The sequence below is a fragment of the Vombatus ursinus genome, unplaced genomic scaffold, assembly GCF_900497805.2.
Source record: "Vombatus ursinus unplaced genomic scaffold, bare-nosed wombat genome assembly UNPS02014784.1, whole genome shotgun sequence".
NCBI classification, from domain to species: Eukaryota; Metazoa; Chordata; class Mammalia; order Diprotodontia; family Vombatidae; genus Vombatus; species Vombatus ursinus.
This window is the reverse complement of record NW_020954562.1, coordinates 17,295,131-17,310,888: the sequence shown is the minus strand read 5'-3', so window position 1 is coordinate 17,310,888 and position 15,758 is coordinate 17,295,131. Positions and strand designations below refer to the sequence as shown.

At 38.2% G+C, this 15,758-nt stretch overlaps 1 protein-coding gene across 1 annotated transcript; it reads right to left on the bottom strand.

The window, feature by feature from the left end:
- Positions 1-4: 4 nt before the first annotated feature.
- Positions 5-15,268, bottom strand: LOC114046496 (probable E3 ubiquitin-protein ligase TRIML1). The gene is made up of 7 exons (XM_027866821.1): positions 14,852-15,268; positions 14,484-14,579; positions 13,297-13,527; positions 12,519-12,541; positions 12,236-12,333; positions 11,569-11,924; positions 5-10 (listed from the first exon to the last, which is right to left on the bottom strand). Exons 1-7 carry the CDS (start codon positions 15,266-15,268, stop codon positions 5-7), a joined length of 1,227 nt encoding a protein of 408 aa, XP_027722622.1.
- Between the last annotated feature and the right edge of the window lie 490 nt (positions 15,269-15,758).

Below are 15,758 nucleotides of genomic sequence, written 5' to 3'. Positions count from 1 at the left end.
GTCCCTAGACCTGGAGAGAAAGAAACAGTATTGTGTTTTTACCCCTAGAATCACCCATTCAGTTGTTTCCCATTTCTTTTCCCATTTAAAAATTTCAATTGACTTTTAAAATTGTCCATCACTCACATTTCCCAACATATTCCTCCTTCTCCCTCCCAGAAAATCTCCTTTTAAAAACAGATTTTAAAATATTTTTTAAAAAAATTATTTTTAGTTTTAAACATTCACTTCCACAAGATTTTGAGTTCCAAATTTTCTCCCCATCTCATTCCCTCCCCCCACCCTAAGATGGCATGCATTCTGTATACCCCTTTCCCTTCTATCTCTCCCCCCCTTCTCTTCTTCTCTTCCCCTTCTATTTTCCTATAGGGCAAGATAGATAAGATTTTCCTTAAATGAGGAAAGTTAACTATTAAAAAAAAAAACAACAATGTGACACTATATGTAGTACTCCATAGACATACACCCTGATTCAATACAGTGGAAAGATTGTACACTTTGAATATAGAGGAGTTAATATATTTTGGACATTAGGTCATTTTCAGAGAAATTTGTTACAAATATTTTTCCCTTCAAATTTTAGCTGTATTGGTTTTGTCTGTGAGAATAATTTTCAATTTTATATAAATTGTCCATTATCCCTTCTGTGATCCTCTTTATCCCTTGTTTGGTCATGAACTCTTGTCTTACGCACAGGACTGAGAGTTCATTCCTGCCTTGTACCTCAAATCCATTTTATGATGTGACTTTTTAGATCAAGGTCACAAATCCATTTGGAACTTGTCTTGGTAAATGTTGTGAAGTTCCAGAATAAACCTATTTTCTGCCAGACTGGTATCCAGTTTTCCAAATAATATTTGTTAAATAATGAATCCTTATTCCAGGTTCTGGGGTTGGGAGATTTATCAAGCGCTATATTACTGTATTTGCTAGCCTCTGTATGTGGTGGCACTACTGTTCCACTCTTTGTCTCTATTTTTTTTAACCAGTATTTTTGTTAGTTACTGCTTTGTAATAGTTTGAGATTTGTTAGTAGAACCTTAGAGCACGTCGGATTATGATGCAAAAAACGACCTGAATTCATGAAACAACCAAAAAGAGAGATGATGAACTAGCAGACAGTTATCATGAAAAGCAGGGTAGAGAGATAATCAACAGTATCAAATGCTTCAAAAGTTACAGATTAGCACTGAGAAAAGGTCTGGAGAAAATAATCCACCTGCCATAGCTGGTATTCCAGAGCAAATTTCAAACCCCAAGCCAGGTCCTGTTTCAAGGTCTGCCCAAGAGGAAATTCACATTCATTGGAAATCTCAGGTCTTGGCAAGTCATAGGCAATAGAGATAATGTGTCAGAGTGGACTTACTTCTATCGGAGGTCCTAAGCATATGTCTCAGAAATCAGTGCACAAAATCCCATTCATCGTAGACCTCTTCATATCATATCTTGTCTTCCCTCTGGTGTTTTTTGAAGACCCAACAAAATTCATGAAATTCTCTATCCCTGACAACTCTATCCAATGTTAGTGGGGTTTTCTCCCCACAGCCCCAAATCGGGCCAGGAGAAAGAATCCGTTTGCCCCTTGCTCCCTCTCACCGCATTCTTCCTCTTCCCCTCTCCTCAATCACTCTTGCTTTTTTTTTTTTAACAGGCTTGCTTCATGTGTCATTCATCCTTTTTGATGAAATAAACTGATCTACAGGTGGCTTCCATTCCATTTTCAAGTAACTGCTTCACCTGTCCTCCTACTTCAGGATTTTAAGGTATTTTATGTTGACGTCTCCTTAGAGACCCTAGCCTTCCAGTTCATCAACCTCCTCAATTGTAATGACATATATCCACAATATTTCAGCATGTGATCACACTGGTGTCATGTCATATATTTCACCATCACTATCACATTTCTTTGATTTTAAACTTAGAAATTCCCCCCCTTTTCATAGTCTTAAATCCTTCCATTTAACCCCCTTTTGTCACTCTTGCTAAACCAATTTTTCATCCTCACCATGATATCCAGTCAATCTGTGCCTGTTATCCCAAAGTTTCACGGCATTTCTGGATTTACTTTTATCTCTTTACTATTTTCCTTCTAGTTGACCCATTCAAAAAGATTGCATATTGTGCCTTTGAATTCTTGTCCCCTTGTCCTACTGGAATTCATGCCTTGTCATTTATCAAGCTAATCATGGCTAGGAAGAAGGAAAAAAAACCACTTGTTCTAGAAATTCTGTTATAAAAACTAGAGTAATGATCAGAAAAATGTAGGTGGCATTGATAATATTCACTTTCTCAAACAAGAGCTATGCAAAAACAAAAAAAAAGGTAAAAACAGAACAGGGTGACCCTGAAGCATTGGATATCTTCATCAAACTGAAGTATTTGATTTTGTTTCTTACTTTCACAAAGTATTTGGAGGATTTGATTTTCTTTCTTACTTTCACTAAGCCTGGAAGTCTTGTGACCATTGAGCAAATAAAAGAATCAGTTAAATAATTGATACATAGAAAAATTGAAACTGTTTCAGAATGTGAGAAATTCCTATTTGAAGTGAGGGTTCTGCAACAGAACTCTGATAGGAGGCTTAGAAATTCATCCTAAGTAAGAAACTGTAAGGATCTTGAAATAAGAAACTCTCCATCTTAGTCTATCACCTTATATGAACCTGTCTTCTATGGTTTGACTCCACTTTCCCACCCCCTCCTCCTACTCACAATTTGGCACCTGATTAGTGTTCTGCCTATACTCTCTTGGAAGACATTAATCAGAAATAAAAAGGAAACCTCTGCCCAGGCAAATTTTATTTCAAAAAACTCAAACTCTCCTAATCACAGCAATCATTATTTCTAAATATTAAGAAGTCAATAAAATAATAGGTGACAAACATTTAATGAATGTAAGATAAGATTTAAGCCAAATTTATGAAAGCAATTGAAAACTTCACTTTCTGAACATCTGTTGCACAAGTAAACACTGACTCTGCTATTTCTTAGGAAAGAGACACAGGAGGACTTCTAGCACCTCTCTCACTAGCAGGTTCACTTTTGATCTGGTCAGACAGGAAGACAGGAATGGAGTCATAATAACAGGTTAAATAAGCTTACTTTATTCTAGTCTAGTCTTCCTTCTCAAATGGTAGCACCAACTCCTACAGCATTCCCTAACAACTCTTCTCGCAGGGGCCAGAGTGAAGGGGGAGCAACTACCCCTTATGCTCTATGATGTCAGTCGAGACTAGCACAACTTGTATGCTTCCCTAGATCCCCTCAAGCCTCAATGGGGGCTGGTTGAGGCAAGCACATAGATTACCCCTCCCAAGCCTTGATGGGGGCCAATCAAGGCATACACAGCATTCAGCCTACGTGTTCACCCCTATGGGGGACCCATCACTGACCAGTGCTCACTTGCTTTACAGGGCAACAGACAAAGAAGGCATATTGCCAGCAATAGCTTCTCAATTTTACATCACTTCATCCCTATATCTATCTCGATTGACTGCGTAATATAAACTGTTTTGAACCATGATCGTGAGAACTTGTATCTAACAGCTGGGAAGCAGAGATTGTTATGACTATGGATCCTGGGAAGAAAAGTAAAAAAGAATAACAAAAAATCCACTTTACATACACTAAAATTCACCTTACTCACAACATCCTGATATATCCCTGCCTCTCATGTACAAAATTCCCTGCATCTTGAGCTCACAGAAGTCAGTTTGAGAAGGAGGTTGAAATATGATCACATCCAAATCCTTAATTTTATAAGTGCACGGAGGCCCACGATTCACTAAAGGAGATTCCAAATATCATTGTAGATCAATTTTAAGTTAAATGTTGGAGCTGCTAATTAGAGATGAAAAACAAAAGTATTTTTTAACTGAAGTATGGAGTCAGAAATAAACTTTATTTTTGCTAAATTCCAAATACAAGTCTTTGCCCTGTCCTTGGGGAAGCCTGAATCTCTGCAGTAACTCTTTTTTCTATCCCTTCCCCCTTTTTCTGTTTGAGATGGTGTCCTAATATACCCCTCACCTTAAAACAAGATTGTAGCCTTTTTGGACAGGAATTGGTGACTCTTATTATTTCTTTATCTCCATTAAAAATGAAAAAAGGAAAAGTAATATTCCCAAGTGAGATGTTTATCTTTACTTCTAACAGCTTTCTTTCAGGGTTTATACCTCCAGATAGAAGCTCACAAGAGTCAGGCTCTGGCCCTGACCCCTGATCCTGACCCTTTTATGAAATTCTGAGTCCCTAATGCCTCTCTGGATTCACAGCTACAAGGTGTGAATTTGCTGGTATCTCACCATGGTGATAAGAGCTGTGCTCAGTAAGCACATGCCAGGGACACATTCACATAGAGTTTTGGGGTCAATAACTTTATGCAACAACCACTTTAAGTGCTTATTACATGGAATAAGCTACATTCTCAAGATTCAAGAATTAGAGCTGCTTTTAAGTGTTCTAATAGGGAGAATAAGACATGCCCACAAATTAATGTGATGAGAATTAGCATAGGATATGTGCAAATAGTAATTCCTGATATTCCGTGGAAATTTATATTCCCAGAACTACTTTCTAATAATTATCTCTTGAACAAATTAAAACAGTCATATTAGGTTATTAAATATTTCTTTTTTAAAAAATATTCCAATACATCAGTTTTAATTATCAAAACTCAAGGTACAGATTCATGATACAGATAGGTCTATTAGGTAGATGTTCAAATTTGTGGAGGAAGATGATGAGTTGAAATGTCCAGATGTTTTTATTTGAGATGCTGCCTCAGTAGTTATTGAAAAGGCAGTTGGAGATATAATTATGAATTCCTTGTGATAGTATTTTGGTTTGAGAAAACTAATTTTGGGGTTTTTGTCAAGGTGAAAATTGAAACCCAGGAATAGATGAGATCGTCAAAGTCAAAATTAGGAGACAAAATAAATGTGAAGAGATTTATTAGCATGGGAAGGCGTCCATTTTCATTGGTAGCAAATTCAGATTCTTGGAGTATATATTTGGTTTTTATGACCTTTCAGTCCCACTTATATTATACAGCCAATCAGAAACATTCTTTAGAAACTTAGGATAGAAAAATAAAGCATTTTATAGGAGAAGGATTGGTTGAGAAGAGAGGGAATCAGTCAAGGGAGAAAGGAATAGTATTGTGAATGTAAATTGCGAGATGGCAAAAATATTCCCCATTCAAAGGCAGGAGACAAGGAGAAGAAACCAAATAATTTTACAACTGTGAAGAGAGTCCTTCTAGACAAAACTGCAGGGTATCTTATCCAAGAACAAGAAGTAGTTGTTATAACACAGGATGGGACTGTCTGCTTTGCCATGTCCTTGCATAGTTTGCTAATGCATTATTTCCCCTTACTTTCTACTATTAGGCCACCAGGTGATTACATTCTAGTCAATCAAGATACTGCAAAGTAATTATAGTTCTTATTCCTCCCCCCCCCAAAAAAAATTGGACATACAAATCTGGAAATCATCCACATAGAAAAACATAGTTGACCCCATGGTCAACTATTTGCTGGAAGAATAAAAGATATGAGGACCCAAGACAAAGCCCTGTTGTTCATCTACATAGAGGTGATAGGATATGGATAATGATCTAGCTAAAGGAAACTGAGGACTAGTCTGAAAGAATAGAACCAGGAGAAAGTAGTCATAAAAACACAGAGAAAGAATATCTAGGAAGAACTGTGGGGTCAGCAGTGTTAATTGCTGGAGAGGTCAAGGAGAACCAAGAAAACAATTGAGGAAGATCATTTGGTTTTAATCTCTCTTTCTCCTCTGAACAATACACATAAAGACTTATTAGAAGCAACAAGGGGCTCATAGGGAAGAGGTAAGTACTGAAAGCACTGGGAGAAAGCTCAGGGGCAAAGGAAGGTGTATTACATTGGACTATGGATAGTGCTTTCTGGAGAAAATCTCTTTATTGGAACAGAGAAAAATTCATTGTGAAATTGTAAAATAATCCAACCATTTAGTAAATTAATCTGGAATTATGCCCAAGAAGTTATTAAAATACCTATACCCTTTGGATATAATTAGAGAGCTCTGTATACAGTAACAGCAATATTTGCTGGGAATCAAAGAGAAACGTTCAGGTGCTGGTGTTTCCCCACATGTCAGCGGCTCTGGGCATCTCACATTTACCAATCAGAGGGACTTTAACTTGGAGTCTATGAACTTTTTGTTATTTGGATAACTACCTCAATATTATTGACTTCTACTGTAATCTTATATATTTTATATTATATATTTTAAAACATCCTGAGAAGGAGTGTATAGGCTTTACCAAACTACCTATTGGGCTTATATGACAGAGAACTACGGCTTTAAATGAATACATTGTCATAATATTGTTCTTCATGAGGATGCCAAACCTGCCTGCTGGTGGGGCTATAGGTCGTGAGTTTAATGAGTGTATTGAGTTTAATGTCCAATATGGATACTCACAGAACCTGTATAGCTCAAGGAGAGTAACTCCATAATATATGTCCTATTTATAGGAATGGGGTGCTATTGCTTCAGTGTCCAGATCCTGCTGCTCTAGACTGGACTAATTGTGGAATCATTGGAATGAAGGAAATACTGTTGACCTTCCAAAATAAGTTTTACCATGTGACCTCAGTTGATACTACAGAATTCCCAGGCTTTTACATCATTACCTCAGTGTGTGCTATGGGTTTGGGGAAATGAAGCTTCAGACAGCTTATCCAGACTTTTCATTTCTGTCCCACATAAATAAATAAAAACGATTTTAGATTTCTTCCTTTGCATCCTAAACCCTGAAAAAATATCCTTAGTTAAAATCTGGCCTCAGATACTTACTAGCTATTTGACCCTAGGTAAGTCACTTACCCCTATTTGCCTCAGTTTCCTCATCTGTCAAATGAACTAGAGAAAGAAATAGCAAATGACCCCAGTATCTTTGCCAAAAAAACCCCAAAAGGGGTCACAAAGATCTGGACATGACTGAACAACTGCAAAGAAAGGAGGAAATTTAGATTTAGATTAAAATGTCCCTGCTAACATGGAGTCAGTTCCAATAGGGGCTTTGACAGCTAAAATACCAAACCATTCCTGAAAACTGAAAAATAAAGTACCTAGTAAGTGGTGGGTCACACCAAAGGCTATCTGAGGTCCCTTCTAAACAAGACGCTCTGGTTCTATTCTGTGCTATCAGAAGGAGAAAGATGGTTGAGGACTTCAGGAAGCTTCCAGAACAAAGTGTTACTTGAGTAGGGAGAAGGTGCATCATGTAGGAAACAGCAGGAGTAAAGATGATATGGATTTAAGGCTAAAAGCAATCTCAAAGCTAATCTAGTGCACTAACTTTATACTGAGGGCTTTAAAGAAGGAGGAAAAGAGCTGACTCAGGGGCTAATAATGCCAGATCACATGCCTGCCTGTTCACTTGGTCCATTAGAATATTCAGGTGTGGGGGGGTGGAAGGGAATATTGCCAGTGTGTCCAGCGTTATTCAAAGCTGCCTACCTCCAGTAACATCACAGTGGTGCAGTGGATAGATTGTCTGATCTAGAGTTCAAATCTAGCTTCAGATACTTACTGGCTGTGAGACTCTGGGCACGTTGATTAAGCTCAGTTTACCTCAGTTTCTTCCTTTGTAGAATGAGAATAATACCTATCTTTCAGGGTTGTTGTGAGGATCAAATGAGATAATAATTGTAAAGCGCTCAGCACAGTGTCTGTCACATACTAAGTGCAATATAGATGTCAGCTATTGTTATTATCTCTATCTATGATAAAGCTTTGGACTCACATACTAGCTTCATAATTGGGCTCCCTACATCCAATCTCTCCTGCCAACTACCCTTCATAGGGTTGCTAGATGAATCTTTTTTCACACCTAGAATTCATTGCAGGGTGTATATGTATGTGTATGATCATGTTGACTACCTCAGTGCCTGAGTACTTTGAGGGTGAATGTATTCATGCTTTTGACCAATGACTCAGCACTTGGATACTTTGAGGGCGATCCCTGCTTGGTCACCAAACAGGAGTAGAAAATGTTTCGGCATCCTTTATAAAAAGGAATAACTCTTTTCCTAACTCTATCAGCTTTGTTATCTATATGTAGGAAGATTAGTTTATTATTAAGACCCCAGGTGACAGAAGTGACTATGTTTGGGCACCATTGTTGTTCATTGTTCGTTTTTGAAGAGGATCAATGACATCATGGAGTGATGTCTTGACTAGAGCATGAATTGCATTTAAATGAGGCAGAGTTGCACAGAGTCATTGGCCTCACTCTCTAGAGTCATCTAAAGTCCAGTGGCAATGACAAGAGTCAAGACAATAATTGGCAATGGCAGGGATGCAGTGGATGACCTTGGCATCTTGGATGTCTGACCAAGCTCTAAGCACTCCACAGAGCCTGCTTCATGGCCACTGGAACAAATTGTTCTCATCCACCTATTCTACCAGGGGAGTTTTTACAAGCTTGGGGCACACATCCCTCTAACTCACTAATGGGTTTGAGGCCTGTTGGTTACCCTCAACTTGGTTTAGCTTGGTGAGACAGTTTCACCTGGGTGTGGTCTCAGAGAAGGGTAGGGGGGGAAGAGACTAGAGATCTCAATTCTGCCTCCCTTCAACAACAACACCCCCGTGCTACATGTCAGAATCAACTCCCACAATGGAGTTATTAGTATTTAAATTTTCATAGAAATAATTTATAATTCTAACAATACTGAAAATATGTTTTGAGAATTCATAAATGACCTAATTGAATTCTCTTTTGAAGATAGGTCTTTCAAGATATTTGAGATATTTCTTTCGTACTTTGATGATTTAGATAATGTATTTCTTTTTTTAATTTTTTTGTTTTTTATTCATTTATTTTAATTTATCCCCAGTTGATGGGCATCCTCTCAATTTCCAATTCTTTGACATCACAAAAAGAGCTGCTATGAATATTTTTGTACATGTGGGTCCTTTTCCTATTTGTATGATCTCTTTGGGATATAGCCCTAGAAGTGCTATTGCTGGGTATGCACATTTTTATGGCCCATTGAACATAGTTCCAAATTGCTCTCCAAAATGGTTGGATCATTTCACAGATAATGTATTTCTTGTAGATACTCAAAAACACCTTTAGATGTTTTTTTGTGGTACATAATTTTGCCATCATTTTACGTTATTTTATTTTAAATTTCCCCTCAAAATTCTTTGCCATATGGTTTTTATTTGAATGGTTTGATTTTTCTGTATTTTTTTGTATTAGATTACTATATTATTTGTATCAGTCTACTTTTTTAAACTTTGATAAATGATCTTTTAGAAATGTTAGTTTGATAGTCTTTATATTATGAGGCTTTAAAGATGTTTCTGCTCTGATTGTAAAATTTTCTTCTCTCTTACTTCTGAAATTAGTTTGTTTCTTTCCCAGGTCATTTTTATTTCAACATAAATTTAATTTTTTTTCTCTTCATAGTGTATTAATGTATGTTTTCAGAGGTATAAATTTGCATTGCAGTAATGCTGAACCTTCTTCTTATGAGTTTTGCTATGTTGTCTCATTATTATGATCAAAACATTTATGGTTCCATTTAGTTATTTTTTGACTCACTCTTTACTTAAGACACTTTGACTTTTTTCTTCTCTGCTTCTTTTGCTCCTTTCCTTGATTAATGCCTATTTTGATTGTGAATCACAGTATAATGGAAAGAATTCTGATCTAGTAGGTGGGAACAATTAAGCACAATTTCTGCTTAAGATACACATGCCAGTTGTGTGGCCCTGGGAAAAATTATTTAACCACAAGTGCCCCCTCACCCCAGGTAATGTTCAAAGGCTAAAATTTTAGAGAGAGAACATAACCGTCTCTCAATATGGGTAGAAAAAGCTTATTGCTAGGCTCTACTCACACTAATAAAAGCTTTAAGTAAAAACAAAAATGAAAGGATCAGCAAAGGATTATTTGTTATTTCTGGCCCTACACTTTATGAAGTGTTTATAACCAATGTAAAGACACCATGTAATGTCCAAGAATAGCCTATTATTTACCTTTCCTATTCACAAGTAGTCATAGGTGTCAGGGAGTTAATATACCAAATCGCATATAGGATCAGTAAATGAAAGTACAAAACTCCTTAAGAAGACATAAGTAATTGGGAAAAGAAAAACCATTGTTTATGGTTGGGACATGCTAATGTGATAGAAATAACAATATTCCCTAAAATGGATGTTATATATTTAGTGCTTTTCAAAATAAACTACCAAAGAATTCCTTTATAGAACTAAAGTAATGGGGAATTCAGGGACAGAAAATGTTCCTGTCTATACAAAATAATCCATGGCAACTATTTTTATAGAATGGAAAAATATATGACAAAATATGTGCCCATAGATTATAGAGTGGCTGAATAGATTATGATACATGAATGTAACAGAATATTATTGTACCACATAGAATTGAGAGAGGTAGCATGGTATTCTGAGTAGAAGGATGGACTCAAAAGACATGAAGGTCCGGGTCAAGTCCCACCCCAGCCATATAGATATTGCCTATTGGTCCTTGGACAAATCACTTAATCTCTCAGTGCTCTGAAGCACTGCAAGTTGTATAGAAGGTGCCAACCTGACTTGGTAAAGCTATTTCTGTGTTAAATTCTCCAGAGTTTAAATGTCCTCCCTCTAATGAAACATGCTTTCTGTACATGTCCCAATCCAATTTCTCAAAATTATGTAATGTGACAGATAAAACCTCTCAGAAAAGGCCTCCATAAAGCATGGGCCAGGAATGCCCTAGACACAGATGAATATTTATTCTCCTAAGGAAATGAGTTGGTGACATTAAAAATAATGGTAAGGGCCAGTGGTAATGATCACTCCACTTTTTTCCTGAATCCTCAGGTTCATACTCCAGGTAGATCTCTGCTTCTCACTGATTATAGTCTAGGTTTGGACCTAACACCTGCATCTTGTGATCCTTGTCCACTAAAGATCCCCTGAAAGAGCGATTCCTTAATGCTCAGATCCTCCTGATCAAATACCCAATTTTTACTTTCTCTCACCATATGTCTGAATAAGAGGGGGCCGCAATTGGAGCTTTTATCATCTGCTTCCCCCAAATATATGGCTGCTATGATCATTATGCAGCTCCTGACATACTTGAGATAAGACAAGAAGTCATTTTCCCCAACTTTTAATGAGATTACACAGTGATAGTCACACATCTTTATTAAAAGTCAACAACTTATACAAATAACAAGTAAGAAGTCAGGGGGACCTGAGTTCATATTTGTCCTCAGATACTTACTACCTGTGTGACCCTGGACAAGTCACTTAACTCTGATTTCCTCAAAAAAAAAAAAAGGAAATGTCTAAGAAGAAGCTATTTCAGGAATAAATATTATAAATCCCTAATGGTCATTGGAATTCCACTCTCTTCCCCTATTCCAGGACAAGGAGAAAAGAGGGGTCTAAGAGGCCCAGGGAAGGGGAAGTGAGGGAAATGATATACGAAGCATTTCTTCAAGGCATCATAAAATGAGATGGTCCCTTCATCACAGTCCAGCAAAATCCCAACCCTGTAGATAGGGACATTGACTCGAAGTTTGAAGTAGGAAGGAGTAGTCATGGCAGTGTACAGATTTCCATTCCTAATGTATGAAAGAAGGAAGACATCCTCAGCAGAGGGGACATTGCCATCTCTACTCAATGACTCCTTACATACGCCAATTGTCCATTGCCTAGTGTCTCCCACATCAACCTCCCAATAGTGGATCCCAGATATGAAGATCTGAGCCCCCAAAATAATATTGTCTTTAAATCGGCCAGGCATGAAAGTTACAGTCTGCTGGTAGCCTCTGTGTACAACAGTTTTCAGATCATCAGACACAATGAGATATGGACAGGCACTTTCAGGATCCAGGGTCACATCCACTGAAAAAAGAGAATAAGCAGTTGAGAGGTTTAGCTTCTCAAGACCTAAATGGGCAAACAAGTACTACACAGGGTTCCCACTATTCTAGGTTTTCTGTTCCCATGAGCAAATTTTGTAGAAAAAAAATCTTTGCATTGCTACAAAGTAACAATATTGGGGCTCTATTGGCTGACTTGTAGCTAGTCTGGGGGCTGAGAAAATATCATGGCTTCCCTGGATACCCACCCACTCAACCTGCATTAACCAAGCCATCAAGGAATACTTTGGGTTCTTTGAAATTAAGTTCAATAACTTCAGTGCAGATTCTCACCTTTGAAGTATTTAAGCATTTCCCATATCAAAGTGTAATAAAAGAAGATCCCTGGGGTGGTGACAGTCTCTGGACAATGACTCAGGAGTGACTCACACCTGCAGAGAGGAGAGACTCATTTACCCTCAGTGATAGGCGAAAGACACCTGGTCTCACTGCCCTTCCTCCCATCAGACAGACTTGCACCTAATCATTACATTATTCCATAGTTCTTCTGTATATTTCCATTTACAAACCTCTTGCTTTTCTAGTGGTCTTAGAAGAACCTCAAATTAAATCTTACCTGAAAAGTGTATCTCCTACCACCTGGGGAGAAAAAGAAGGAGAGAAGGTGAGTGCTGGACTTTGCTATGCCTTATACACTGGCATTTCGGTGCTATGATTCTCCATTGCCCAGTAAATCACATGTACTGAACACAACTGATCCTCAGTTCCCATGTACTTCATTGACCTAGGCTCATTGTGGCTTGAGATTTTTATCAAGAGAATTAGCCAGATGTACAAAGTTCAAAGACCTTATGATTACATGCTTAAGTTTGATTTCTAAAATATTTCTCTTAAGTTTTGCAAAAACTTAGGCTTTAGATCCCTGCCTTCTGAAACAGAGCACATGCATTATATTTTAATATTTTTTTTTGGGTGACATATCAGCATTATTAGGAAGAGTTTTATGAGCCGTCCAGATCTACTGAAGCGTCTATACAGGTATTTGCCTTTATACTCATGGTCTACAAGACTTTTTCAATTAGGAAATCTGTTTTTGTTTTTGTTTTTGTTTTTGAGAGCTTTTTAAATTTGTCAGCTGTCTTGTTTTTAGACTCATATTTCCAACTCAACATTAAGAGAACCCCTAAATAATTATCTTTTCCTTATCTACTATACCCTTGGAATCCTGAGGACCAAGTGTGTTAGAATTCTTTCTAAACTAGGAAGCAACCATTTTCCTACATTCCACGATTAATTTCATCCCTTATTTGCTCATTCTTTGCCAGGCTTTGGAGATCTTGGGGAGCTAGGTAAGTCAAGTGTTACGGAATTATTAGATAGTTTTAAGGTCCTACCTGAAGAAGCTGGACATTGGGTTTCTGGTAATTTTGTTCTATCTCCGAGATCACCTCCTCCAAGCTTTGAAGGTGTTGGGAGAGTCTGACCTTACTTTCTTTTATACTCTTCAGGTAGTCATTTTCCTGCTTGGCCAGCATTTCAAGATGACACTCCTCTTCTTCCATCAGCAGTTCATGGAATGTTCTGTATTCCTGTGCCATACTCTCCCTTTGAGCTTGGCCCTTTATCTACAAGGGAGATAGCTTAGTCTGATAAGGTTCAAAAGTCTCTCAATCATTGTCCAAAAGAAAACATGGCCCTTTCTCCACTTCATCAGTAAGACTTCATGCATAAATAAGTGTTTATTTTATTAATATTTATTAATATTTTATTTAATATTTATTAATATTTTATTTTATTTTTTGGCTAGGCAATGGGGTTAAGTGACTTGCCCAGCATTATACAGCTAGTAAGTGTTATGTGTCTGAGGCTGGATTTGAACTCAGGTCCTCCTGAATCTAGGGCCAGTGCTCTATCCACTGTGCCACCTACCTGCCCCCATATTAATATTTTATTACTCTCTAATTTGAGACATCTGTTGATGTAGTGGATAAAAAGATGGCTTCAGAGTCAGGAAGACCTGGCCTACCAGATCCTACCTCTGATGCATGATATCCTGGTGAACCTGTATAAATCTCTTAACCTTTCGATGGTCTAGGGCAATGGTATTAAAATCAAATAGAAACAGATCCCCTGCTGGCTGCATAGTGACTTAGAAAACCTCAAATTCACATTATCTATGTTGTATTATATTTTCTTTTTTTTGGTTAAATATTTCCCAATTACATTTTAATTTGGTTCAGCTGAATTCAGGAATTTTGTGGGCTTCTTCCTGCCCAATTGACCTTGAATGGAACACCTCTGCAACCGGGCAACTCTCTAAGACCGAAAGTTCAGAGAAGTTGCAGACAGACCTGTGTTGGAATTTCCTCATTCACTAATTTCCAACAAAACCACAAGGCCCAGTGCTTCTCCTGAATAACCTTTTCTGTAGTTTAAAGCTTCTAGGAGGTAAGATTGTCTTGAATATCTACTCCCAGAAAGAAAGCCTACAAACTTTCCCTTGGGATTGTGCTGAAGTCCCTGGAGCTGTAGACTGTCCTAAAGATTCTGACTCCAATCCAAAGGGACTCAAGACACTTACCCTGCAACTATTTTCTTTCTGCCTCTCTTCAGTCAGCATCTTCTCAATTGTCTCCATTTCTTTCCAGCGAAGATCCGAAATCTTTTGGAGTTTGTCCTAAGGCAACACCATCATCAATTCGTATATTATGCCCTTCCCTATGCTAGATCGGCAAAGTCCCACCATATAAGATCATAGAGGCCAGAGACAGTAAGAGAGCCTATTGCTGTGTGTGGCCTTGGAGCTAAAAGGTCCTGCTAATGCAGCTACTTCAGGAGATCCACAGCCTCCAGCCCGGTTATATTTGACACAAGTTATTGGTTCAAAAGAACCAGTGGGAATGAGGGAATGCAATCCCTTTTGAATTGCTTCTCCATAGAAATACTTACCCTAGAATCCTCTGCAGCCTTTTCTATTGGGCGTACTGTGTGCCTGCTGTGCTTTGGGGTTTGAAAGCAAAATGCACAAAGGAATGCTTGGTCTTCCTCACAGAACAGATTTTGCTCTGCCTTGTGTCTATTACATTTAGTGTTTTCCTCTTTAATCTTCAGCAAACAGGGTTTGACCTTCCTGGCTATGCTGGCCAACTTTTCTAGACAAAGATTGCGCTCCAAGTCTCTCAAATGGAAGGTTCTTTTGCACTCGGGACAAGGAGAGGATTGGTCAGCTTCTCCACAGTTCCTGAGGAGGCATAGGTGACAAAAGGTGTGGCCACAGCCTAAGGTCACCGGTTGACTGAAGTAGTCCATGCACACAGGGCAGGTGAGCTCTTCCTGGAGGTTTTCAGCTAAATGAGCTGCAGCCATGTTCTTCAGCAGAAACAAAGACTAATTCAGTCTTCTCCTCAAGTGATAGAGAATAGGTCCTCAGCCTTCTCTGCTTGCTCTTATTTATCTCCTGGGGTCCTCTGGCTACTTTCAGCTCCTCACCTTCTCTGAAAGAGAAGCAGCATTTTACTCAGGATGAAGAGAGGAAAAGGCAATGGTGAATTTGTGAATGGACTAGGCCATCACGGATTAAAAACCAAACGTTCAAGCATCTGTGGTTGAAAACCTCAAGCTTTCTTCCCTGAATCCACCAATAGTCAGAATCAGCCCTTGCAGTGAACCTGGAAGCCCGCCTCCCTCCTCATGGATTAAGTTGTCTCCTCTGCTTCTACCCCTCCCCTTAAACCACAAAGTCTAATCTATGCCCAGGTTCTCCTCGAGATAATAATCAGAGATTAAAAAAGAGGCATCTGCCCAGACATCCTCTGAAATTCTCAAAACTCCAACCCTCCTTACAATTCCAAATATT

What these genes read in the sequence shown, in the direction of transcription:
- LOC114046496 (XM_027866821.1), bottom strand. Translation starts at nt 15,268, where the DNA reads ATGGCTGCAGCTCATTTAGCTGAAAACCTCCAGGAAGAGCTCACCTGC. An exon ending in CCAATGTCCAGCTTCTTCAG is followed by an intron (nt 12,542 to 13,296) that starts GTAGGACCTTAA and finishes TTTTCTCCCCAG; the next exon opens with GTGGTAGGAGATACACTTTT. An exon ending in AATGCTTAAATACTTCAAAG is followed by an intron (nt 11,925 to 12,235) that starts GTGAGAATCTGC and finishes CTCTTTTTTCAG; the next exon opens with TGGATGTGACCCTGGATCCT.